We start from the raw sequence: 23938 nt of genomic DNA on the forward strand, positions 1-23938 counted from the left end.
TAGGATTAAATATTCAAAGGAAGGGGGGTCAATTTGTAAAGCTAGAGAAAATAACGGCTCTTCCCAATCCACCATTCTCAGTGATATTAGGAGTAAACCGGATAGTGAAAAGTAAAGTAGTATAATAATAAGGGAAGGGAATGGAAATAATTTCGGGAAGGTCGGAAGAAAGTCTTAAAAGAAGACGAGGAAGTAAGGAAGAGGAAGGAAAAGAATAAGCGGAAAACGTTCGTCGAATTGATGAAGCAAAGACATAGCTAGTAAGGAAGAAGAAAGGAAAGGAAGTAATGTTAGTATGGAAGAGGAGGAGGTCGAGAAAAGTAATGTTGGTATGGAAGAAGAAGAGGTTGAAGAAGGTAATGTTAGTATGGAAGAAGAAGAGGTAGACGGAAATACTTTGGACAGGTGGAGAAAATTTAAGATATGCTAGAAATCAGCAAAAATCTTTTAGAATACCTGGAGGAACTACCACCTTCCAAGCGACGTAGTTGAGTTCCGGTGAAAATACATGGACTTCAAATTATTCCGCACAATTCACTTGTATTTTTGAAAGGAATGATATCAGAAGAAATTTCGGGTACTGGAGTCGTAAAATTTAATTCTTGTTCCGAACCAGGGAAAGAGTGGGTTATTCCCTTGAGTGTCGTAAAGATGGAAAAAGAGGAAGTTAACATTGTGATCGTAAAATATGCGCCAAGAGAACTAAAACTTAATCGACATTATGTTTGTGTTTACTCGAACGACGCAATGAAGATGAGATGTCCGTTGTCCAAGACAACCTGGAAGGTTCAGAGGTGTGTGCAACTTTGTTCTCGGAGGGTCGGATGTCAAATTTCGAAGATCAGATTAAGTTCGGGAAAAATCTTGGGTAGTCAGAACGAGAAAAATTACTTGACTTGCTAAAGCGTCATGTTCAATACTTCCCATCATACAGACTATTGGTCATACCAGTGAGGTGGTACACCACATAGATACTGGTGAGTATCGTCCAATTAGATCTGCGCCGAATAGAGTATCGGCCTTTGAACATCAAATCATTGCAGATAAGGTAGAAGAAATGCGTGAAGGCGGCATTATAGAAGAATATTTTAGTCCTTCGAGCTCGGCTGTAGTTCTTCTACGCAAGGCCAAGACTGGAGACTACCGTTTTAGTGCGGATTTTCGACGTCTAAACGCAGTTACGAAACGCAACGTCTACCCTTTGCCAAGAATCGACAATGTGTTTGATCGACTAGCGGGTTCACATTTTTTTCAGTCTAGATTTAAAGAGTGGTTACTGGCAAGTTCCAGTTACGAAATAGTATCAGGAGAAGACGGCTTTCGTTACGCCCGATGGTGTGTACCAATTTTCCAGTTTACCGTTTGGCTTAAATTGTGCTCCAGTAGCGTTCCAGTGCCTCGCGGATTTATTGTTTGCAGTTTTAAAGTGGCACATGTGTTAAGTGTATTTGGATGACGTCTTGGTGTTTGGTAAGACGTTCGAAGAACATTTAGTAAGTTGGTTTTGACATCTTTGGAGTGTGCTAATTTGACACTGAATGCGGAGAAATGTGTTTTTGAAGCAACAGTGGTGTCTCATTTGGGTCACGTGATTGGCGCTGAGGATATTCACTCAGAGACAGAAAAGGGCCATGCGTTGACTGCTGGCGGTGACAAATTTAAGATGTTTGTGAGGTTTCCTTGATATCGCTTCTTATCACCGTCGTTTAATCGGTGATTTTGCGCATTTTGCTCAACTTCTTTATGTTCTTTTTTTCCAAAAAATGCAGAATTGAGAAGAACAAAGCGGCAAGAGAAAGCAAAGAGCAGGATCATTGGGCGTCTCACCTCTGCTCCTGTTTCGGCACACTTCGACGACGCCCTGGACGTCACTATCCAGACACAGCTGGGAATTGCAGAAACGCGATACCATGCCAACGAATTGAGTGCTCAGCAGTTGTCTGTGCGCTGAAAAAACTACGTACGTATGTACACGGGAGATATTTCGTACTAAAACAGGCAGTGTAGCAACAAAATGTGTGGTGGGAAAGAAAAAACTAAAGGGAAAATGTGCAGTTTAGGTTTTAGAGCTGCAGGAATTTACTTTCACAATTCTACATGGTAAAGGGGTGAAAAATCAAGTCGCGGATGGATTGTCTCGTAACCCAGCCGATAAATTTGCAAATGTTGTCGACTCAGACACAAACAAAGAAATCTGTACTGTGATAACTTCGGCCGAAAGATCCCATATTATATCCTTTTTCCTTTCGAAAGACCAATGGTATTACCTCATTTATCTCCTCCCCCTACTCATTTCTTCTGGTTCCCGCCTCTGCTTTCCATGTCAACGTATGCAACTGCGTCAACGCGGCTAACCTAGGGTTTCTCCAAACGGAAGAGAGGGAGTGCTTATGTAAAACCGCGCCTGCATCCCCAACACCGACACCGGTCACGTACGCTTTTTACTCCACACTCCCAGAATCAACGTTGCGCGGGACACACTTGCAGTATGTGGGAAGTCAGAATCACGGTCTATAAAGCCCGTGGAATCAAGTGTAACGCAACTGTAAGCCAATCGAAGTAGAAACGGCAACGTGTCGAAGGATAAAGAGTTTGCGACAATGTCGGGGAAAGGCCATGGACATCATCGGCCCAAATACCTAGGCCCAAATACCTGCCATTTACATACGCGATCTTCAATGTGAAAGCCGTAAAAGTAGCCTACCACGCCGTCACGACAACGGCACAATACGATAGCTGGTTGGTAGCTACGTGTCTGGACCTACCACTGTGCACAAAGCTGCTAGCGATAGGGGTTCCGTATCCCTGCTTCAATGCTCTTCCTCAAAACCTTACTTTCGAAACTGTTTTCACGCCTTGGAGAGCCCAACCTCCAGCTGCAAACGGCACGATCAGTGTGGATCGGTAGAAAGTCACGAAATACTCCGCGTGCATGCGAACTTCCTTTACTTTAACGGTAGAGCTCATACCATGAAGAATAGTACTTGGACACCCGTTAACCTTAACTTAGTCACGTACGGGCGCAGCCTAATCGACGCAACACCACTAAAATCGACGACTCCTAGGAATGATAATGCAATTGCATTTTATTATAACTTCGCATCCAATGGGCGCCTCTAAGGTCATGAGCGACACCCAAATAGGCTACGTTACCGAAATGTCGGGCGAAGGGCACATAGACATCTCGTCCACCCAGGACAAGTACGAGACGTCTCCGTCATGGCAAAACTCAGATCCTGGCACCGGAATTTCCGCATACTATCAGGAGTTGGGGTGTCCATCGCGCTGGCCTTTCGGTGTTGCGGGCTGGGCTCGCTCTTGGGGCTTTCATCCTATGTTGCAGACACTTCAAACCCTGTAGTTAGCTAGCTTCACCACAATCCGTTCCTCGGGAAATCGAGATGTATACCGCAAGTAGCTCCGGGACCTGCACCAAGTGCTCTGATTACCGTTGGCAGCCTTCCACCACTTTCAGCGTTGGCGGGACACCTCGCGGCCAGACCCACGATTGTTCAACAATACTTTGGACAAACGACCGCCTATCCCCTTTGATTTGCACAGCGGTGGGAGGCAGAAAACCCGTAATCTAGACTATACCGTTTAAGCACTGTAGACCTAATAGTAACTGCGGATAGGCTAGTTCCAACCTCTAAACTCTATGTATCCACTGTTTCCCCACACACACCTCAAATGGTACCATGTTCCACGACATTTCCATCACCAACATACCCTAATCCCCACCTAACTGTGACCGTAGGATCCAAACTCCATCGGCTACATCCTCAGATTACCGAGAACTCAGCAAGGATGGTCAAGCCACCTGGTGGATAACCGACATAGATGACAGGGACATCCTTTATTGTGCGGATTACTCCCCCGACAATTGCGACATTTCGTATGTCGCAACCTACCACGACGACGAGGATATCCTGTACTGCGCACACTATCTCTACGACGACGAGGCCATGTACAACGCCGACGTTTTGGATGACTCCGGCAAGGCCTCCCTACTCTTCGAAGACATCTCCTAGGAAGAAAACTCCTTTTCCTCGAGCACGTTAGCCATAGTTTTGTACCTGGCAGAGGGACGTGATCGTCGAACACCTGGGTTCACCTTTCTGTTTGTCTCCAGCCAGTGACTTCCAGGAGAGAGTCCTAGACGTCGCAACGCTAAACGAAAGGATCGCCAGGATAGGTGGCAACAAATGTGACCTCAGCATCATCAGCAGCCCTTACTCCCTGGACTCCAACGAAGAAGAACTCGCATCGACGCGCTATGTCGAGCATCAGTATCGAATTCATCGCAAAGGAAGTACGAGGACAGCTGGTCGAAACCCAATGGGAAAAGGTAAGGAACCAATTCGTGGACGGACGAGGAGGAATATGACCCACGGTCATTAGGCCCGAGAAATGACGAAGAACAAGGAAGCTAACCATATTTGGCTGGCGGCTTTCCTGAGTTGAGCTAATTACAGGACGCCATCTTCCAAGGAAGGGAGTCATGTAAGGACTCTATGTAACATTTAAGTTAAATAAGTTGGTTCAGAAGATCCATTTATATTGTTTCGTGTTCCTCCCTCCATCTCACTTGACCCCCTTTCTCTGATTTATCTTTTATTACCTTGTTCCGCCTGACCGAAGTGTCAGTAACACTGATCTCGCCGCTTGACCTGTCATTCTTTTAACATTTGTTTGCATCTCTTATCAACCCATGCTGACCTTAGCGTCTCCAAGCCAAGGCGTGGTATAAAACCAACACCTGAGCTGTTCCTCGAGTTAGTTCCCCGATAGTTATCGTGTACACTAGACACCCAGTAAACATAGTGGAAGATACGTCTTCGTGATTCTGCGTATTCCGAACGTTTGCTCCTTACCCGAATCATTGTGTAACCCTGCACCAGTGGTTAAATAAACTGTGTAAAACCTTGCATCGTGAATTTGACTCCCCCCTATCTATCCACCGTCGAACGTCCTCAGCAGGAGACTATCCTTCGAGAGTTGACCATCGTCAGTCAATTATCCTCTTCCGCCGAACCGGCCACCATGAGCAACATGTCTCCGAAGTACGTAAATTCAATATTTTCCTTGCTCTTTTTTCAAATGATTGTTCTCCTTATATTAGGGCAGCCGACGTGACTGGCTGATGGATCCTAAGACCCATTTGTATACCACACGAAAATAGCTGACAAGAATATTCTCTCCTTTATCGTATCTGTGCTAACCATCAGTCGCTATTTTGTAATAGGAATAGAACCAGTCGCATCAGACGTGACTGGGACTTAATTAGTGCAATATTATCCGTGTCTTTTAACATAACTGATAGTAATTGTATATGGATACGGTGAAAGATAAAGAGACAGCAAAACATACCAAATTTATCTTATTCCATCGGTATATGGATACGGTGAAAGATAAAGAGACAGCAAAACATACCAAATTTATCTTACTCTATCGGTATCTTATCTTAACTTTTTAAAAGATAGAAAACCCTGCTGTTCAGTTATCATATTTGCTTGAAATAACCAATAAATAAAGAATTTTCAAATTCTTATTTCATTGACGTTGTAGGTTGGCTCTACTTTTGCCAATTAATGGAAGTTAGGCATATTGCTTGTTTTATTCTTTTAGGCAGTAGAAAGAGTCGAAAAACTACTGGTGGTGGAATTGTAGTCAGACCTGTTTATTTTGTGCTTACGTTACGAATCCCATGAAAATATAATTATAAGCTTCTTTCACTTTCATCTTGGTTCCCAAATAATTCTTAAACATCAAAGTTCTTTCCTAATTTTGCTGTATACCAAGGCGTAAGCAGATAAGATCTTCAGTTGTTTCAGGTTTTAGACTTATTCTTGCTATACCAAAAGCATTTTTCTCGGCTAAAGGCTTTGTCCCTATGTACACTCGTGACCGAAGTAAAGAGGAAATCTTTTGTAATTAGCCAAAACACATAATCGTTGCCGTCGACTAGACCTGCTAGCCCAATAATGGTAGGCAGGGGTCGTATTCCGAACTCAGACGTAAGTCAAGTAAGAAACTTGACTTAAATTGGCTTAAGTCAAGCCAGTGAAAGTAGAAGTCGAATTAAAAATTAGATTATTTTCAAGTTGTATTCTCAATTTAAAATTGCACGTGACTTTCGAACACTTTACTTTTTGTTTTGTTTAGATACTGGCTTGACTTGTACCATGCGCGGGCCCTGCATCAACTAATAGCTGATTTCGTTTCTGTGAATGTAGCAGATAAATATTCTGCCTGTCAGAAAACAAACTCATGTGTGTCAACCACAAAAAATCGAAAAGTTCATGTATTTTACAATAAATTTGCAAAATTCCGTTGTAATTGCTAGTAATATGGCTCGAAGAAGTGCAAGCAATGGAACTTTGGTCGTAGATAGAAACAGAAGCATTTGTCGATCAATACATTTTGAACAAGGTAAGGGTTTATTCAAAATTGGTTTGTAGCATGATTACATAATTTAATTATTGATATTTTAAATTGGATGTTATGGAAGGTGTTTCTGATAATGGCGTTACAAGAGAAGCTTAAAATTGTTGCATGGGAAAGTATTTTACACGTTCTGACATTTGATGAGCCTAAACCAAGAAGTGTCGAAGAACTAAAAAAGAAGTGCAATAATTTGAAAACTACAGCAACGAAAGATATCAGTTTAGATGTAAACTCACTGAAGAGGACAGGTTAATATCTAAACTATTTAAATTTACAGCTCTTTTTTAATTTTGTCAAATCTTTGTAGGTGGTGGCCCATCATTTAAGCTAAAGCCACTGTACGAGAAACTTCCTGCCAATGTTTTTAAGTAAAATAATCCATGTATGCCTGGAGAAACTATTTTTGTAAATTGAAGAATCGTTCATAAGGTCTTATTATATACATTAATTAATCATTTTTATGATTTTAGGGATGCTGTGATACGGAAACTCTTGACGAGGAAGTCTTAAAATCTCTGTACGAACAAGTTCAACGCGGGTGACGTAAGGTAATAAGATATTGAAATCGAAAAAGCAGACGGGATTTAAATTTAATTGATTTTTATAATAATTTGAATTACACTAACTGTGGTTTATTTAGTTATCTAGAAGGGCACATAATTCATCTCCAAACCCAACAAAACCGTTTTCTTTGGCAACATGCAATTCTAATTTACCGGGATTGGATATTGTAACCATGCTAGTGATTCCGTCAAAGTCAGGCACTTCGTCAGGTTCAACGACTCCATCAGTAACTCATTCAAGATTATCTTCTGTGCCCGCTTTTGCCAGTCGAGTTGAAAATAGCAGGGAACGTTCATCTATCACACCATCAAGCCTAAGACAACAATTGAAAAATGCAAAATTGAATATTTACACGTCATCGGAAATGTCTGCATAATATCGTGTGAAAGAACAGCGCCTCAAGGTGCTAATATTGATTATGCAAGCAAGACGTGAGCTAGGCGACCCATTTGATAAATCTGAGCTTCCTAGCGATCTTCATGACCTTCTCTTCAACTCAAAAGATGAACTATAATGTGCACAAATCCGAGTCATTGTATGACATTTAAAATCGAAATTCAATATTTCAAAATAAATTTTGCGTAATACGAAGTCTATTCGCAATACGTGCATCACAAATACCTTGCGACAAAAACTTATTTCAGTTACCGTTTACGGAAATGAGAATTAAGATTCCATGCGACTTGAACGTTGATTGAATGGTAGTTCTTTCTGTTAATGTACGTGTTTTCGTAGTGCGAAACATCAACAGACCCTATTACACCGGGCATTCGGGCGATATCATAAAAATCCTGTTTCACCTGGAAATAAGGAATCGTTATGTATCGCGATGTAATTGAGTAACTCGGGGAATGTATTTCCTTAACGAGATTTTCTGGGAAATTAATGTGGTGTTGTGAAATAGCACATACAGTAGCGGTCCACAAAGTGGGAGGCCCGGAAAGTGGGAATTCTTGCAAAGTGGGACGGGGCGGTGCTTGCGCAGAAATGAACCCTCGGGGTTTGAGTAATGCAACTAGTGCGCGGTACGTTTAAAACTCCGCAATATTGGAAACAATTTCTGATGTTTCACGCTGCCGTAGCTCTTTTACGTAGCTTAGCAAATATAACAATTATTCGGTAAAATATGTTTCTAAGAATAGATGAAATATTTTGGCGAAAATCGCCATATATCACAAACTAAGTCAGTTTGCTTTAGTTAGTGCACCTAGCCACTTTTTTGCTCATTCCTAGTGTTGTGAAAAAATATCAAAAAGCGTGCAAAAAATAGGGAATGTGATGCTTTTAAATACTGAAAATCTTATCAACGTATTTCGTTAGGTGATCAACTAAAAGTCATTGAGCAGATTGAAAATGAAGCTGTAGCCAATCTTATCTATTAAAGTGGTTCAGCAACTCACATATTGGGAGAAGTTACTTCGTTTAAGCTACCCGTCGTCGGGTTGCTTAATCTCATCTATATATTCATATGGGGACCCACAAAGTGGGACAAACCTGCAAGTGGGAAGTTTGTCCCCTTCCACGACATGTCCCACTTTGCGAACCACTGCTGTAGTGCTAATGAAACGCTTCTCACTACTAGTGAAACGGATGGTTGACTCAATCTTAAAACATTTCCAACAACTGTTCGAAATGAGCCAGCCGCATACAATTGTAAAGCTATTAAAACTTGATCAATAGAAATCAAAATACGTCTAGCCCTTGTTTTCCTTTTCTGCAAAGCTCGGTTACTAACAGTACGTCAAACAATTTAACAATTGCAATAAGGTATACAACGCAATAAAAAAAAATTTCCTGTAATAAAGTTAATGGATTGACGATCAAATCGAAAAGTTTTTCGCAGTCTTTCATCATCAAATAGAGTAAGAATATCTTTCCGATTCGCATAGAATGGACATAGTCGGTTGCGATTTATACGAATTTTTTGTCTTCGGTTATCACTTCATTTGTTTCACTATTGTCAGAAGAACTGAGTAAGCCACCAATATCGTCAATATTTCCCAAATCTGTCATCAATTCTTCGAACTCGTCCGTATCATCACCGAATGGTGATTCACTATCTCTACTACTTTGCATGTTTATTTATTGTAAATTCGTCTGCAGCATATTTGAGTGACGATGCAACCACAGAATAGAATTTTTCGCTAGAGAACAAACCCGCAACGTTACGGCCCGATCAGCTTTTTTTCCGGTTGGGATGTGAAGTGTACCGGGTTGAGGCTCATCGGTTGGGCCGAGGCTAAATCCGATTTCTTCAACATGGTCTCAGTACATATGTACTAAGTAGTACATAGTTGCAGATGCACTTTTTCTTATGGGCTAAACGCGCAAGGCGTTATTCAATTGTTTTTTGGTATGCTGTCTGCTTGTAATTTTTCCGCGTGGAGGGCGCGATAAAACGTAGTTTTCCACGCGGAAGGCTCGATAAAACGTAATTTTCCACGCGGAATGTGGAAAAAGATCCTTAAAATTTTAAATTAAATGAGAACCGTCGAAATAAATTTGTTTAACTTATCTTAGTTAATTTCTGCGATTTTCTATCTAAGACGGATATTAAAATTCCCTAGCTGCAAACAAAATTTAAATACTTACTTATAATTCCAATTTTTTACACCTACTTACAATTTGAACTTGGCGCGGTAAGAAAATGGCCGACATACTGATTTGTCAAAAAGCACTTTTTCAAGCGTAATTTTTGGGGTTAAATGTCACATCTTAAAATCAATCGTTTATAACAACTTGTTCCTGGAATCACCAGCAACAAAAATATTATAATGATTTCATATTTTGACGAAGATTACGCATCAAACGACCAATGCAAAGTTTCGTCTTTTTCACACACCCCCTCCCCTTTCTAAAATCATAAAAGCCTTGAATAATTATTTACGAGGAAAATAAACAGTCAAAATTGACAAATTTTGCATCAATCGATAGCTCTTTTCAACAGCTATCTACTTCTATGAAATTTATGTTAAATTTTCAGAAAAGGAAAAAGTTTAAGCGTAATATCTATTTTTTTGTTTTTATCAGTTGTGTCCATTACAACCTTAGATGGAAAAACAACAAAAACACATTTTGCCTTTAAGATTTTTCTATTTGAAAATGTTGATTATAATTACCTAAAAATGGATAGCCCTTACCAAGGGCTATCGATTTATATTATGTTTATATTATTTATATATTAAATCAGCGAATATCGTAATTAATTTTGCTGACAAATAATTAAAAATTTGTATCTCTTATATTCGTTTATTTCAATTACTATAACTATTGTACATATATATAATAGTAATATATATATTATAATTGTATGTATGTATAAATATATATATATAATTGTAATATACTGTATATATATGTGTATTTATTACATTGTAGTATTTATATACATTATCATAGTATTGTAAATATAAATTTATATAAAACGAATTCATATTATTCGCTTCGAAAAAATTAAGACATGCGCTACACGCATTTTTGTTTAACTGGTTTAACTTTAACGGTTTAACCATTAAAGCAACCAAATCAAAGCCCTAGGGGCGACAACACACACTTTCCCCATAAAGAAAACTGTAGGCGCGATTATGTACTAAGTAGTACATATTGCCTCGCGACCAGCCTGGATTTGTTTGTTTTCAGCAAAAATGACAGCTGAACACCCAAAAACCTGTCCGGAAATTTGTATTTTTAGGTGGGGCTAAACAGCAGTTTTTCCTCAGCTCAACAAAATTGGGTTTTGAAGTTGTGCACTGTACTTAACGAAAACATGGCCACTGAATCGCTTTCTTTACTTTAGTATTTGACAATTCGCGCAAATGAGTGCAAAGGCGCTTACCTTTTCCCGGAAAAAATACCGAATTAACATGACCCGATCGCCCGTTTTCAGGGCAGGTTACGAGGGGCGGCCCGATCATGGCAGATTGGGGGAGATCCCTGGTCTTGTCTGCTTCATACGGAAACCATTTGAAAGTTGAAATTCCGAGACGCTAGGGCGCGTGTGTCTCAGTTAGTTGTTGTAACGCTTGGAGGTTGGGGGCACCACATCAGAAGTACGAACAAAAGTTTCTTGTTGCGAATACTTTTCTCCCTCAAATTTTTATAGTTTTTTAAGTTCTATACTTAAAGACTTACGATGAGCATGGCTGATATAAGTAAAGAAGATTTAAGAAAAGAAATCGACGGTGACTATCATTTTATGTATTTGTTCCATTTGTTCAGGAGCCGCAAATTTCATGAAACCGGCATGTTCCTGATTTAGTGTCAGCGTCTTTGTTATTTACTGTATGCATTAATTGTTGTAGGGATCCTAGAAGGAGCTGATTTAGACACACTGTCTTCGAAGAAAGTTCGACAACAGTTAGAAGAAAAACTTAAATTTGACCTAAGTGACAGGTTTGTAGATGTTTAACAGCCCCATTAATTTTTCGTCTAGACCACATACCCTGTTGCTAAAAATTCATGATTTAAGCAACAAACTTGAATAATTCAAATGTCTACAGTTTTTCGTTTTCTAATGAATACAATTAAATATTGCAGAAAAAAAGAAATTGATGAAATGGTCATGGAGGCAGTTGAAAAAAAACCTCATATAGAAGAAGAAACATCAATGAAAACCAAAAAAGAAGACGACAAAGCTGACCCTATCAAAGAAATAGTGGCAAATAAGAAGAAACCTGCAAAATTGGACCAATGTAAACGTTAGATAATGATTTATAATTAAAAGGAGATAAATTAAGCTTCAAGTTATCTACGGATTTGGTACAGTTTATGCATCTGAATTATAAATTTATATTTTCCTTCTAATTTAAAGCAATTGATGAAGATGAAGAAAACTCGGAAAGCGAAGGAGACGAAGATGATGATGAAGAAGAATACAAACCCAATGAGGAAGATTCTTCTAAAAGAAAACCAGCCAGGCAACAAGAAAGACGCCAGCCGATGCGAAAAGGAACGTCGGAAAACCCGGTTAGATCTAAATTATATGCATTTTAAAGATAATTTTATTTGCGAAAAACAACTACGAACATCACAACCTATATTGTAATGTGCTGATTCTATTTCCAAACACCTATTTTCAAGGAAACGAAAATTAAGCAACGACCAGCTCGATTCGCTGCCGAAGATAAAAAAAGCAAAGCCCTGATCACGAAATCTAGCGATTCTGAAGGAAAATCGGCAGTAAGTCCCTATTCAGCAAAGCAGTTTCAGATAACGACACACACAAGAAACTTTGAGGACTAAATATTCTGATTTCTGCAAAATGTTTAAGGAATCGGAAGAGTCCGAAGAAGAATCAGACGATGCCCCCGCACCGGTCCCTAAAAAGTCACCTGCACCGCGTGGAAGGAAACCTCAGTCTAAGCCAACCCCAGTGGTACTGTAGAAGTATTCAGAAACGAAGGCTTATTTTGTCTGTAACTTTGAATCATTAATTTTCATTTCAGGAAGAAGATAGTGAAGATAGTGATGAACCTGCCAAAAAAAAGTTGCCCAAAAAACTGCAACAAGAATCCGGCAGCGAATATGAAGAATTCGATGAAGAAAACTCCGACAGTAGCGTAAGTTCGAATGAAGTACAATTGTTTCGCTGACAATATTTCCTTCACTCTTATACAATGCAGGACGAAGGCAGCGACGAATCATATAGCCCAGGAAAGAAATCTTCTGGGAAAAAAAGAGGTCGAACTGGTGGAAGAGGTGGTGGTAAGAAGAAACGCGCTGACAGTTCGGACCCTGAAGACTCGGACGAAGACTGGAAAACATCTTCCAAAAAGAAACGCAGTATACCAGCAAAGAAAGCCGAAAGTTCTCCAGCTACCAAAGCAAAACCTGCTAAAGGAGGAGTAAAAGCTGTCAAGCTGAGTCCCGAGTTGTCAGATATCATGGGTACAGAGTCGATGCCTCGCCCAGAAGTGGTGAAAAAAATGTGGTCCATCATTAAAGAACGAAATCTATATGTAAGTTCGTAAGCATCGCCGCTATTTTAAGTATCCGTTGTTTAACAGTTTACCCGGTTTTCCTTGTAGGACCCAAAAAATAAGCAGTTTGCCGTCTGCGATGAGCAACTACAGAAAGTTTTCGGTAAAAACATTCGTTAAATGTGGAGCTCTTGTTAGCATTGGCGTTTGTTTTATTTAAATTTTTTTAAATTTAAATTTTTGTCTTTAGGGGTTAAAAGATTCCGCACTTTCGGCATGATGAAGTACCTGAAAGCTCATTTCATCGATTAGATTGGCGGAAATAACTTTCAAAGAGATAAGGGATCAAAACCTGTCGTGCACGCTGCGGATAATCGATTCGACAAAAAAATGATTATAATTTTTATTATTTTTTTATTATTATTATTTTCTTCCCGTTTGTGGGAGTTAAATTACAGCTCTACTCGTTGGACTGTATACATTCGATGTAGACCCCATCCGCAAAGTGCCAGTTGTTGAATGGTGACATTGACCGCTGTACTCATTTTACACGAGGTTCTCAACTTAAATGTTTGCTTTGAAAAATCTGAAAAGAAAGTGATTGCGCGATGCATCATGGTGCATGATGTAAACGCAGATCCATTCTTGTCGCATTTTAATTTTATGGAATAACGGAGAGATGGATTGGACAGGTTTATTGTATTTCTTACACATGTTCTTTTACATTTTCACGAGGAGGTTCGTGTTTTTCCCTCCCCATGCGTGTTTTCAATCCTTGACCATTTGATAAACTCAAAAGCATAATACACGATTACACACCTTAGCCGCCTTCTATTTTCGGGAAAGTCGTATAACTGCTCAACGGCTTACAAACGTTCCCTTTAAAACTCGGAAGTAAATGTGACCAGCACAGTCCACTTGGCACACAGCGCCATAAGCGGAGCGGTCTGAACCACAATAAAGTGCGGACGCGATCTGCGGACTGCTGCCAAATATGAGCTGGTCAACGGCTGAAAGTCCGCAGTTTGCCCAGTTTGCGTCCACAGTTTATTCTGGCCCACAGCGGCCCCGTTAGCAATAAGCGTTCTCGGGTTTCGAGCAACCTAAGCCAAATCGTCAGACATTTCATAAAATCCTGATCAGCTACTAGGCGTTCGATTACTCATAAAGTGATCAATGTCCAAGTTTTAGCTTTAATTTGTATTTCACGTTTGGATTAAGTGAAAGATATTTTTGTCAATCAACTATTCTACAGGTAAATTGCACAGATTTGGAAAGGAGTTAATAGTTTAATATATTGCCAATAGATGTCATCAACATTTGTTATTGAATAAATAAGTTATGCCTGCCTGCCACCTTCCGCACTTTTATCGAGTTGCATTGATGAGGTGCAGCAGTTACTCGCCAGACTGTCTTTTGTGTGGAAGGGTGTGTCGGCTAATTATTGAGTTAAAATTTTTCATTTTTTTTTATCGACTTAGTTATTGTCCCCCTTTGTTTGCGTGTTGATTCCACAACTTATCCTGTCTGCCTTGACGCTTAGAAATTTTGGAATCATTAAAATGTCGAAGAATCCCGAAGTGGTCGAACACAAAGAACGGAACCAAATCGTACACATTCGTGGCGATTCAGATTCCGAGTTGCAAGCCTTGTTTGACAGCGTACTGAAGCCTGATGCTCATAGGCCATTGCAGCTCCCTTTTCGATTACGAAATTTACCAGATTCCTTTTTTAAACCACCCCCAACTGGATCCAAATCACCGTCTGTGGCATCAAACTCACACAGTAGAGAAAACAGCACAGATTCTGGGCATTTTGCTTTGAATCCTTCTCCATCTATCCACCATTCTAGAGCACACAGCTCACCAGCTTCACTCCAACAGACTTTGGCAGCTGGACAACAGCGACCAGTACACCAGCACTTGAAACAGCAGAGTTGTGACCTAACTCTCGACCACTTCCCACTTCCTGAAGGATGGGAGCAAGCCAAGACACCTCAAGGACAAGTTTACTTTCTGAAGTAAGGTATCTTTATTCACATTTTTACTGTTGTCTGCTTAAGCATAGTGTTAGGATTATAGCCAAAAGATGAGTAAGGCCTCTGTATGTTAAAGAAGCCTTAAATTTTGATCAAATCACAAGGTGTTCTTTAGGTATGTTCTCGTTCCTCATAGCATTGCTTGGGTAGATGTTTATCGCTCGTACTGATAACTGGATGTAAACGACCTTGCAGTACGTTATCGTCTAACGCTTATTGCGCGATGGCGTAAGTGAAGGCGAGGCGTTCTCGGCTGAGTAGGTAGCTCAATCGGCTTGCGATATGTGGACTCGAAAGTCATGAAGATCTATTATTAAACGGTGGCGGATTCTGAGAGCATGGAGTAACGTTGGAGCCACCACATAAAGTCTTGAGGGGTCGGCCGATTTGAGCAAAATGCGCAGGTTGAGCGGGAGAGTTGAGAGCGTGAGGGACCGGAGTTTGCCGCTCTGTCGAGACGCAGTTTGGAGCAAGCTCTCAACTGCAAAAATAGAACCGGGGTGTGGCTTTAGAAAAACCCATCACTATCCAGTAGGGTGAAGCGACACTTAGATTGGAAAGTTTTTAATATAAGCGAATCCGTTGCTGCAATTTTTATCATTATTATTATTATTATTTCTGTATTTTGTATTCGTTTAGAAATTTCGATATTCTATACCTGTCGTGAAACTATTTAAAACACATTTTGCATGTTTTTTTTTGTAGTATATGTTAAACAATAGCTCAAATAGAATTTTTTTTTTCTTCTATGAAATTTTAATGCAAAAAAAAAATAGTCTGCTGCCTCCGAGATTCGTTGTTTCGTGCGTTCTGTTATGAATGAATGATTGTTGGGTCAGCTTGACAACCAACAACTGTTTTCGAGGTTGGCCCTTTATCGTCTGCCCGGTTGCTAGAGACCGCTGTCTGTGGAGTTGGTTTGCTTTTTAACCCGTCCTTCTCAGCTTACGGCGAGCCATTCGACCCACATAGCGAAATGGTTCCTCATTACTAACTTGGAAGGGGAGACACAGATTTGACCCAACGAATACCCAGCCGAGACTTAAAGCATTTCGTGTACCATTCAATGAGGAATGCTGGAGGTTGACCTAATCGCATACTTTTTTTTAAGGGTTCGGTGAACAAACCGTTGAAATCTCATTGTTTTCAGATGAATAACCCGAAACAGTGAGGGGACGTCAAATGTACAGAGATGAAGGAATACGATCTGTGGAATGCCTCCCTTTTATTCCTATCCATTTTTTGTTTTCTTTTTTGTTCTTTACCTGTGAAGAAGGAAAACGAAAAAAAGGGGTATGTGCCTAGGGTGTTCAGGAAAGAATACGTAGCAAAGGACTCGGATCTCTTCGTTTTTTCCCCTCTCTTCTGCTGCGGTTCGACGAAGTTGCTTATTATTAAATGCCTTGCTCTTTGATGGTGACCTTGGGGAAGACGACTCCCCCCCCCCTTCCCCACCTCTTCCCCACCTCTCCCACCACCACTTAGGAGTTCCCCTTGTAGAAGAGGGAACAATTTTCTCATTCTCCAAGTTTTTATCCGATTGCTTCGTATTTTCTTCCTAGTTGCATCTCTACCTGTGGCTATGAGCTGACCTTTCCATCTTCTGTACTTTCTCCTCCGTACGTGCCTTCGTCTATCCACATATTTGATCATGTTCATTCTTCTTTCATCCTGACAGTTTTTTCCCTGTCGTATATATGCCTTCGCTCTCTGACGCGTAGTATAGCTCGGTTTCTTCATGATTTGACCGATGCGATTGAAGCTAACCTACAACTTATCTTCCACAGCCGGTTGGATTTGCCATTTTGGGGAAACAATCGGCACATCGGAGCATATTTCCTCTTTTCTTTTTTTTTTTCTTTTTCTCTCTATCTTTCTTCTTCTGCCCCCTCTCACTTACACCCCCAGTTTTCTTCCCTTTTGCCATCCACTTTCTATTCCCTTTTTTCCTGAAATTCCCACGAATTCTCAATTCATTCTCACAAACGCTATCTCGCTTAATCCTTACGTCTCCTTGTTTAACGGTTGCAACAATATATGTGTAGATGTATTCGGCGCAGGCTTGTGTACTTGTGTCGTGGTTATAACACATTGGGTAGAGTTGTAGTAAATAATTATTGATTTAAAAATTCGCGTTGAAGTGGTTTAGTTCTTCATATCCGGGTTGAATAATTTTTTAAAATGTCGCTTTGTGCAAATGGATTACTGGTTTCGACAAACGACCTTGCTGGGCAAATGTTGGTGCGTATGAGAGAACGAGTGGCGGAAACGAGTTGGAACGTACTTTGGGAGTTTTCCATCTACCTTCCTACGTTTTCCGTAGTCTCCATTTTTGTTCGTTTCAAAAGATTGTTTTTCTTCTCAAGGTCATACGACTCTAGTGTGCTATATCTTACGCTATTATTACTCCTTGGTACGTATAATAGTATAAGCGTGAAACAGACCCAAGGTCCTTCCGACATGGCATCGAACAAATTAATGTATGATTTTTCTTATACCGATTTCTTTGGGCGCTATGTAGAGTGTTGCCTAGACTAGTCCAACCAGTGCCATGGTAGTTTATTGTGCCATTTACATGTACGGCGTAAAATAAAATCGATTTGATATTTTTAAAATGTGTTACCATTTTCATGGTTTTCTTTTTCTATGTTCTAGTCACCTTACTCAGACAACAACATGGGAGGATCCACGGAAGAAGTTACTCCAACAGCAAATTCAACCTTTGTCGCCGGCACCTCCACCAAACATGGTGGCTCCACCTTTACTCAGTGCCGTTACGACACCAGTTGCCGGTATGTAAACCAAACGCAAATTCCTCCCTTTCCGGTTTGTATGTCTCGATTAAATTCATAGGAAGCAATGCAGCGGCTGTGTTGGCAGCCTCTCAGCAAGCCTTAACCCAAGCTTTGGGTCCCCTACCGGACGGATGGGAGCAAGCAGTGACACCGGAAGGAGAACTCTATTTCATAGATCATCACACTAGAAAGACTTCATGGTTTGATCCACGTCTACGTAAAGAAACATTTTATTTTATGTTTTTATTTCTTTCCGTTTTTTTTTTGTTTTTGTTTTTTTAACTCTTTTGTTTTGTTGCTTTCACCTTTTGCCATGACGTTCGATTCCGCCGTTGTAGCGATCCATATGCAGAAGCCACCTATGGTACACGCGGCAGGAGCACAGAGCGCGGCCGCTCTGCAGCAACAACAACAGATTACTCAGCAACCGGCAGCTTCTGGTGAGGGTTTTTCTTCCCTGAACAACAATGCATGCGTGCTTGTATAAAAAATACGTGTTGATACATAAAATGGCTTTTGTAGGGACTTCACAACCAACTCTAACGCCAGCCCAGGCAGCCCAGCAACAATTGAGGCTTCAAAAATTACAACAGGAGCAGGATCGCTTAAGACAGCGACAACAGGAAATTATAGCCATGGTATTTTAGTTCATGTGAAGGTGTTGTGTGATCTTTGTTTTGCATTGGTAAATTCGTTACAGATGGAGCGAGAAACTCGCGTACGCCAGCAAGAAAACAATTCCGGCTCCCAGCAGCAAACCGAATTCGCCATGAGGCGGAATCCTCTACATTCGCAGTCAAATAGTAACAGCAGCGCAGTCAATGAACTGAGCTCGAATACAGCCGATCCGTTCCTCAGTGCAGCATCGGCCACTGCAACGGCCGTCGTGTCACATCCTTGCGCCAATGGAGCAGGCAATGGGGCAGCTACTAACATCTCGCAGAATTCATCAGCTCCACCTTCGTCATTGGCTACTGATTTTCACGCTCGCCAAGAGTCGGCTGATTCTGGTTTAGGTATGGGTGGAAGCTATAGCTTACCTCACACACCAGAAGATTTTCTTGCATCCATGGATGATACAATGGACACTACACTTGATTGTAATTGACACTTGACAAACAAAATTCAGCCTGAAAATATTGGCTATTCTTATCATTATTTTATTTTAGTTTTATTTATTTATTTTTTTTAGTTATTTCCTTATTTTTTAAATTTATTATTGTTTCAATCGTTTTTTTTATTTGCATTTTTGGGTTCCATAGTTTAGGTATGTAAAAAAGACAATTGTTTGTTTAACATTTTAGGTCCTGCTTCTGTAGGCACTGTTGACATGAACGATATGAACGACATGAATGGAGGATTGGAAACCGGTGATCTACCTGCTCATATGGATACTACTGACGATCTAGTGCCGACTTTAGACGTAAAAATGATTTGTACCTTCAAAAAAATTTATTTCTATAGGCACTATTTTTTCGAAATTCTATATATAATTTTTTTTTTATTAATAGCTTGGAGAAGAACTTTCGACAGACATCTTAAATGATGTTCTTTTGAATTCAAACAAAGTCGACAACGTCCTTACTTGGCTCTGAAGAAAAGAAGTGTTGCATTTAGTTGGATCGCAAGATTTTTAAAAATTCTTCGGTGGCGTGCCAGTATCGTTAATGCTTTTCTTCAACTCAAGTTTGAAGCTCATGCATTTAGCATATGGTACGCCGCATGACAAATCGACGTTCGCTTAAAAATTTACGCCAACCAATAGAATGGGATTTGATAGCGGAAAAGAAAAAAATACGAAATGCTATCATACAAAAATGATAGAACTAACCACTATCAGTAGAGTTAATCAAAAACGATTAGGTTCCAGAAGTGCAAAAGAAAAAAAATGAATGAAAGAAAGAAAAAGGGAAGAAAAAGAAGCGAAAAGAATGTGGTTTTCTTGCAATGCGATTAAATGCATTATCGTACTTTATTTTTTTCCTTCGACGTATTAAATATTGTTTTTATATTTTGGATTTCGGGAGAGGGAATGAGAGAGGTTTCAACATTTGTTTTGTTTGATTCCGAAACCATCACTTTTTGAAACAAATATGAAACTGTAACTGTTCGTGCCTGGTATGGAAGGGTTGGTTCTAGGTGTAACGAGAGATGGGCCCTGATCCGATCACGCGCTCCCATCTTTTGTAACATCGTCCAAGAGAAACTGACGTGCCTAAAAACATGTGAAGCAATAAGATGCCTAGGAATTTCCTCGTGTACCCTTTTCAAATGTGTGTTCCTTCTCGATGCCTTTTATTACCTGTAAATGTTGTCGTCAATTGATTTTCTATATCCCTGTCCGAATGCTTGGACATACAAGCTACATGCGAAACAAACATGAACAGGAGAAATAACGTGAGAAGTGTTTAGTGACCCGTCCCCATGTATGGCCATGATGATTAGCCTAATAGCTGACTTGTTTCTTGTGCCTGTTGCTTGTACTTCTTTATCATTATAAATTACATGCTGTAGACACTTTGCACCACAGCTCTTGGCTTTCACGGACCTTGAGTAAGTTAAACGGTCCAAATTGAGCGTAACATATGCCTTGAAAAAGAAAATGTCTTATCTTTCAGTGCCTTCTTTATTATGATGTGACGTTATGTGGTAGCTCGGATTTTTCCGTCTTCTTTTTTTAAATTTTTTTTTTCCCAAGGAGTAAATAAGCGTTAGCGAATGGAACTCCAATTAATTATTATATATATATTTCATTTGTAACTGGTGACGGGCGATGTTTCGATTTACTTGACATGTTAGTGTTTTCCATGGCCTTTCAACGGTCAGATTAGTATCGTATCATAGAAGCTGTTGACGTTGCTACGAATGCCTTATGCCATGTATTTCTCCTTTGTCGACTTTCTCCATGAATACAACTTTCTACAAGTGCTTGAATACTTCTGATCACGTTATTGTTTTCGAGCGCTCAAAGCTAAAAAATTACACCGATAACCAGTCCCACTAGGGAACCACCGAAAAATCCTATGTAAAATGCCTCGGGACCATCAGAAGCTTTTTTACCGAAGAGCTTTCCGTACCAACTGCTGTTTCCTGCTGTTCTTTTCCGGAGAACTCGACCAGCTTTTTCTGCTTGTTCATCTAGGTAATCAGCAGCCTATGAAAATGCAAATAAATGACAATTAAGAAACCAGGTTACAATACAGGGTAACAGATATCATGATATAAATGTAGTTCAACCTAGCATTTGGTCGAATTTTACTTTCTCTCTAGTGGCATCTTATGGACTTACGCAGTACGCAAGATTACTAGACGAATTTGCTAAGACATATCCCTTAAAAACGCTATATTGTCAAGGTTATGACGAATTATACGCCTGACTTCACGAAGCGAGTAGCAAGAACAAATTATCTTTGATGATTGGGTCTTGAGATGTTGCTGTTATGATCTTCCGATCTTCCTCAATAGCTCAAAAGCTGCTAACACAGCAGGACTGAAAACAGGCAAACGAGAATATTGTAGAGTACAATTCAGCCGATAAGAAAAATACATGGGCTTGAAGTTGTGCGCTCCTCGCAGGCAAGTAAACATTGGAATGTTCGTTTTCTTTGGTTTTTTTTTAAATTTGTTTTTTACTTTTTTTATTTCGACATGGCAGACTTCGAATTCTTAGCACCAACTAAAACTAGATCAACCCAAAAAATTCTCTTAGCAGATTATTTCATGAAGATTTTCAGTTATATTCTCAATGAATACCCACAATCGCCTTTGAACAACTTTTTTTTAAAGGAAAATGCAAAATGAAAAAAATTAATGAACTCATCTTTATGATAGAATCAAGAAGGTTAAAAAAGAAGAAGTTCTTTTGATCCAGAATTGTTTTCATCCCACATATTTACTGGTAATTCACTACAAAACCAGATCCAGGAGTTCACCACCTATATTTGTTCATTCACTCAAGGCTTACCATTGGAGAATTTATAAACTACAATATGGATGGTTATGATGCTAGGCCTATGAGAAAGCCACCAGAAAAACCACAGGAAAAGTATCCATTTTCTACTACAAAATGCTGAACCTAGTTGCAAAGGATAGAAACGAGTGTGACTTATCATGCAGCATAGATGAACAATGACCAAACCATGCACCATTTGGATAATTTGAAAATACCTTGTCAAGCATTTGAGGAATTGATGGATCTGATGCTCCTCGTGTAAGTTTTTGTGTTGCACTATCCAGGTCCTTATTCATTTTGGACCAGTTTACATTTATGTAACCCTTACGGTTAGCAATTTGAAGGAGAATCAAGCTCCCTCCTACTGCAGTTGCAATCGTCTTCCCTATTTTCATGGCAATATATCCAGTGACCCTAAACCAGATTGGTTAGATAAATAGTGATACTTAACCAATTTACAATGCTTACCACCCCGAGACACCGCCAACAGCTAGTTGTTTTGAATGGGATCCTTCACTAATATATTTTTTTGCATAGCGTAACAAACTTTCGGCCTCTTTTCCTACATCTTTTACATCCAGAACTTCGAATTCTTCATTAGTGGTTGGTTTTTCCTTCTTTACAGGCTTTCCTCTCGATGCCATGATACAGAATATATAGCTCTTTGCAACTTCAAGTATTTCTTCTCTGTTAATTTCAAATATGAAACAAAAAATTGGGTCAGCGTAAAATGAGGACGCGGACCGCGGACTGTGGACTGGAAAAACTGCGGACTTTTACCTGCGGACTGTCACAAAATTTTTTACGGTAGTCCGCAGTTTATCCATACCACAACGGTCCGCAGTCCGCGTATTATACGGGAATACAGCATAGCATATGGGATACGCCTGAGCAAACAGAAATGCGAAGAGATCAAATTAGTTATCAGGGTAATTGGCAAAATTAAAACTGAAGAAAACTAATTAAAGTTTTACAGTTCACAATTAAGATATCACATTTATGAGCGTGATTTGATTAAGCAACATGTTTTTAGGGGGAAATTAACAAAAAGTGATGAGGCGCTATTTAAATACAAGGATGGCTGTAAAATTTTAGTTTTAATTAGAAGATGACCGTATGTCAAAGAAAGATAATTTTTACTTTGCGATGACCAACCATATTTGTGCCAAATGTGTTTATCAGTTAATAAATTAACCTGAGATAGAAATTACTCTTTATTTTCGTATGTCTAATAAACAGTATGTTGACTTCATTATAATTAAGTTTCTTATGTAAGTATTTAATAATTTAAATACCGATATCAGGGGTATTGTAATGGGGACCGGGTAGGCAATGGGTATTGTAATGAAAGTCCGCAAAATACCAGTCCGCTGTTTACCCTACCCGTTCCGCAATTTTCAACGGTACACGTACGAAACGGTCCGCATTTTGCCCCGAGATCCGCAAGTATTTTTTCAAAATTTCTGTGACAGTCCGCAGGTAAAAGTCCGCAGTTTTTCCAGTCCACAGTCCGCGGTCCGCGTCCGCATTTTACGCTGACCCCAAAAAATTTATATACATATATATTAGAAAATCTATATGCAAACTGTGAAGCCCCCTAGTGTCAAAAATGCTATTTGCACCACAAAGTTTGCGTCTTTCATTGGGTGTCCCTAAAACGATTGCAAGGAGTCTGGGCACATCGCCTGAAACTGATTTAAAAATCCAGAATCTCTTAGCTATAAGGCCCGTCACGAGATAAAGCACCAAGTATATCTCCAACAGAAAACGTGGCAGTAAATCTGGCAAATCAAGTTCTTAGTACATAGAAAGAAAGCTTCCTTAAACTTCGATGAAACTAGCTTAATCAGTCTTTAGTAGTCAATTGAATGCAGCAGCACTGATTGGCACTGGTGCAGCAGCAACAGTGATTTCTCTGGAACTATTGAAAGAAACTCAGCGCGTCGAGCAGCCAAGGATGCCTCCAGGATTATTTCCGCAAACGGTTCACGTGTGATGCCTCGAGGAGCAGCAGAAACCGTGATAACTCACAAAGATAGCTCTGTGAAAGGAAAAGCGATAGTCACGGTTTGTGAGGAATGGAACATCCGATGGGAAATGATTTTCTGAAACAACTTATACCTATAACGATTAACTATCAGACGGAGACACTACACCTTATGCTGGGTTATATATCACATGTGGCAATCTCACTTCTCACGATAAAAAAATCAAAAGATATCGC

At 39.9% G+C, this 23938-nt stretch overlaps 3 protein-coding genes across 3 annotated transcripts; 2 read left to right on the forward strand and 1 right to left on the reverse strand.

Annotated features, from left to right (window-relative positions):
* Positions 1-11019: 11019 nt before the first annotated feature.
* Positions 11020-13752, forward strand: LOC130699200 (uncharacterized). The gene is made up of 10 exons (XM_057521493.2): positions 11020-11192; positions 11313-11403; positions 11548-11702; positions 11822-11976; positions 12091-12189; positions 12281-12385; positions 12456-12569; positions 12633-12968; positions 13038-13092; positions 13180-13752. Exons 1-10 carry the CDS (start codon positions 11144-11146, stop codon positions 13239-13241), a joined length of 1221 nt encoding a protein of 406 aa, XP_057377476.1. The 5' UTR covers positions 11020-11143; the 3' UTR covers positions 13242-13752.
* A 569-nt stretch (positions 13753-14321) lies between these two features.
* LOC130699204 (transcriptional coactivator YAP1-like) lies at positions 14322-20696 on the forward strand. Its single transcript, XM_057521497.2, has 8 exons — positions 14322-14949; positions 17623-17759; positions 17821-17979; positions 18101-18202; positions 18285-18400; positions 18463-18862; positions 19067-19185; positions 19274-20696. The coding sequence occupies exons 1-8, from the start codon at positions 14492-14494 to the stop codon at positions 19355-19357; spliced, it is 1575 nt and encodes a 524-aa protein (XP_057377480.1). The 5' UTR covers positions 14322-14491; the 3' UTR covers positions 19358-20696.
* LOC130699205 (FUN14 domain-containing protein 1A-like) lies at positions 20625-22440 on the reverse strand. The gene is made up of 3 exons (XM_057521498.2): positions 22183-22440; positions 21930-22128; positions 20625-20916 (listed from the first exon to the last, which is right to left on the reverse strand). Exons 1-3 carry the CDS (start codon positions 22356-22358, stop codon positions 20734-20736), a joined length of 558 nt encoding a protein of 185 aa, XP_057377481.1. The 5' UTR covers positions 22359-22440; the 3' UTR covers positions 20625-20733.
* Positions 22441-23938: the final 1498 nt, after the last annotated feature.

This window comes from Daphnia carinata, chromosome 8 (assembly GCF_022539665.2).
Source record: "Daphnia carinata strain CSIRO-1 chromosome 8, CSIRO_AGI_Dcar_HiC_V3, whole genome shotgun sequence".
In the NCBI taxonomy this organism is placed as follows: Eukaryota; Metazoa; Arthropoda; class Branchiopoda; order Diplostraca; family Daphniidae; genus Daphnia; species Daphnia carinata.

Coding starts and splice junctions, on each gene's coding strand:
- LOC130699204 (XM_057521497.2), top strand. CDS start 14,492: ATGTCGAAGAATCCCGAAGTGGTCGAACACAAAGAACGGAACCAAATC. Junction 17,760..17,820: donor CGTTACGACACCAGTTGCCG/GTATGTAAACCA, acceptor TTAAATTCATAG/GAAGCAATGCAGCGGCTGTG. Junction 17,980..18,100: donor ATGGTTTGATCCACGTCTAC/GTAAAGAAACAT, acceptor CCGCCGTTGTAG/CGATCCATATGCAGAAGCCA.
- LOC130699205 (XM_057521498.2), bottom strand. CDS start 22,358: ATGGCATCGAGAGGAAAGCCTGTAAAGAAGGAAAAACCAACCACTAAT. Junction 22,129..22,182: donor GTTGGCGGTGTCTCGGGGTG/GTAAGCATTGTA, acceptor AATCTGGTTTAG/GGTCACTGGATATATTGCCA. Junction 20,917..21,929: donor TTCCTCAAATGCTTGACAAG/GTATTTTCAAAT, acceptor GCATTTTCATAG/GCTGCTGATTACCTAGATGA.
- LOC130699200 (XM_057521493.2), top strand. CDS start 11,144: ATGAGCATGGCTGATATAAGTAAAGAAGATTTAAGAAAAGAAATCGAC. Junction 12,190..12,280: donor ATTCTGAAGGAAAATCGGCA/GTAAGTCCCTAT, acceptor AAAATGTTTAAG/GAATCGGAAGAGTCCGAAGA. Junction 12,386..12,455: donor AGTCTAAGCCAACCCCAGTG/GTACTGTAGAAG, acceptor TTTTCATTTCAG/GAAGAAGATAGTGAAGATAG.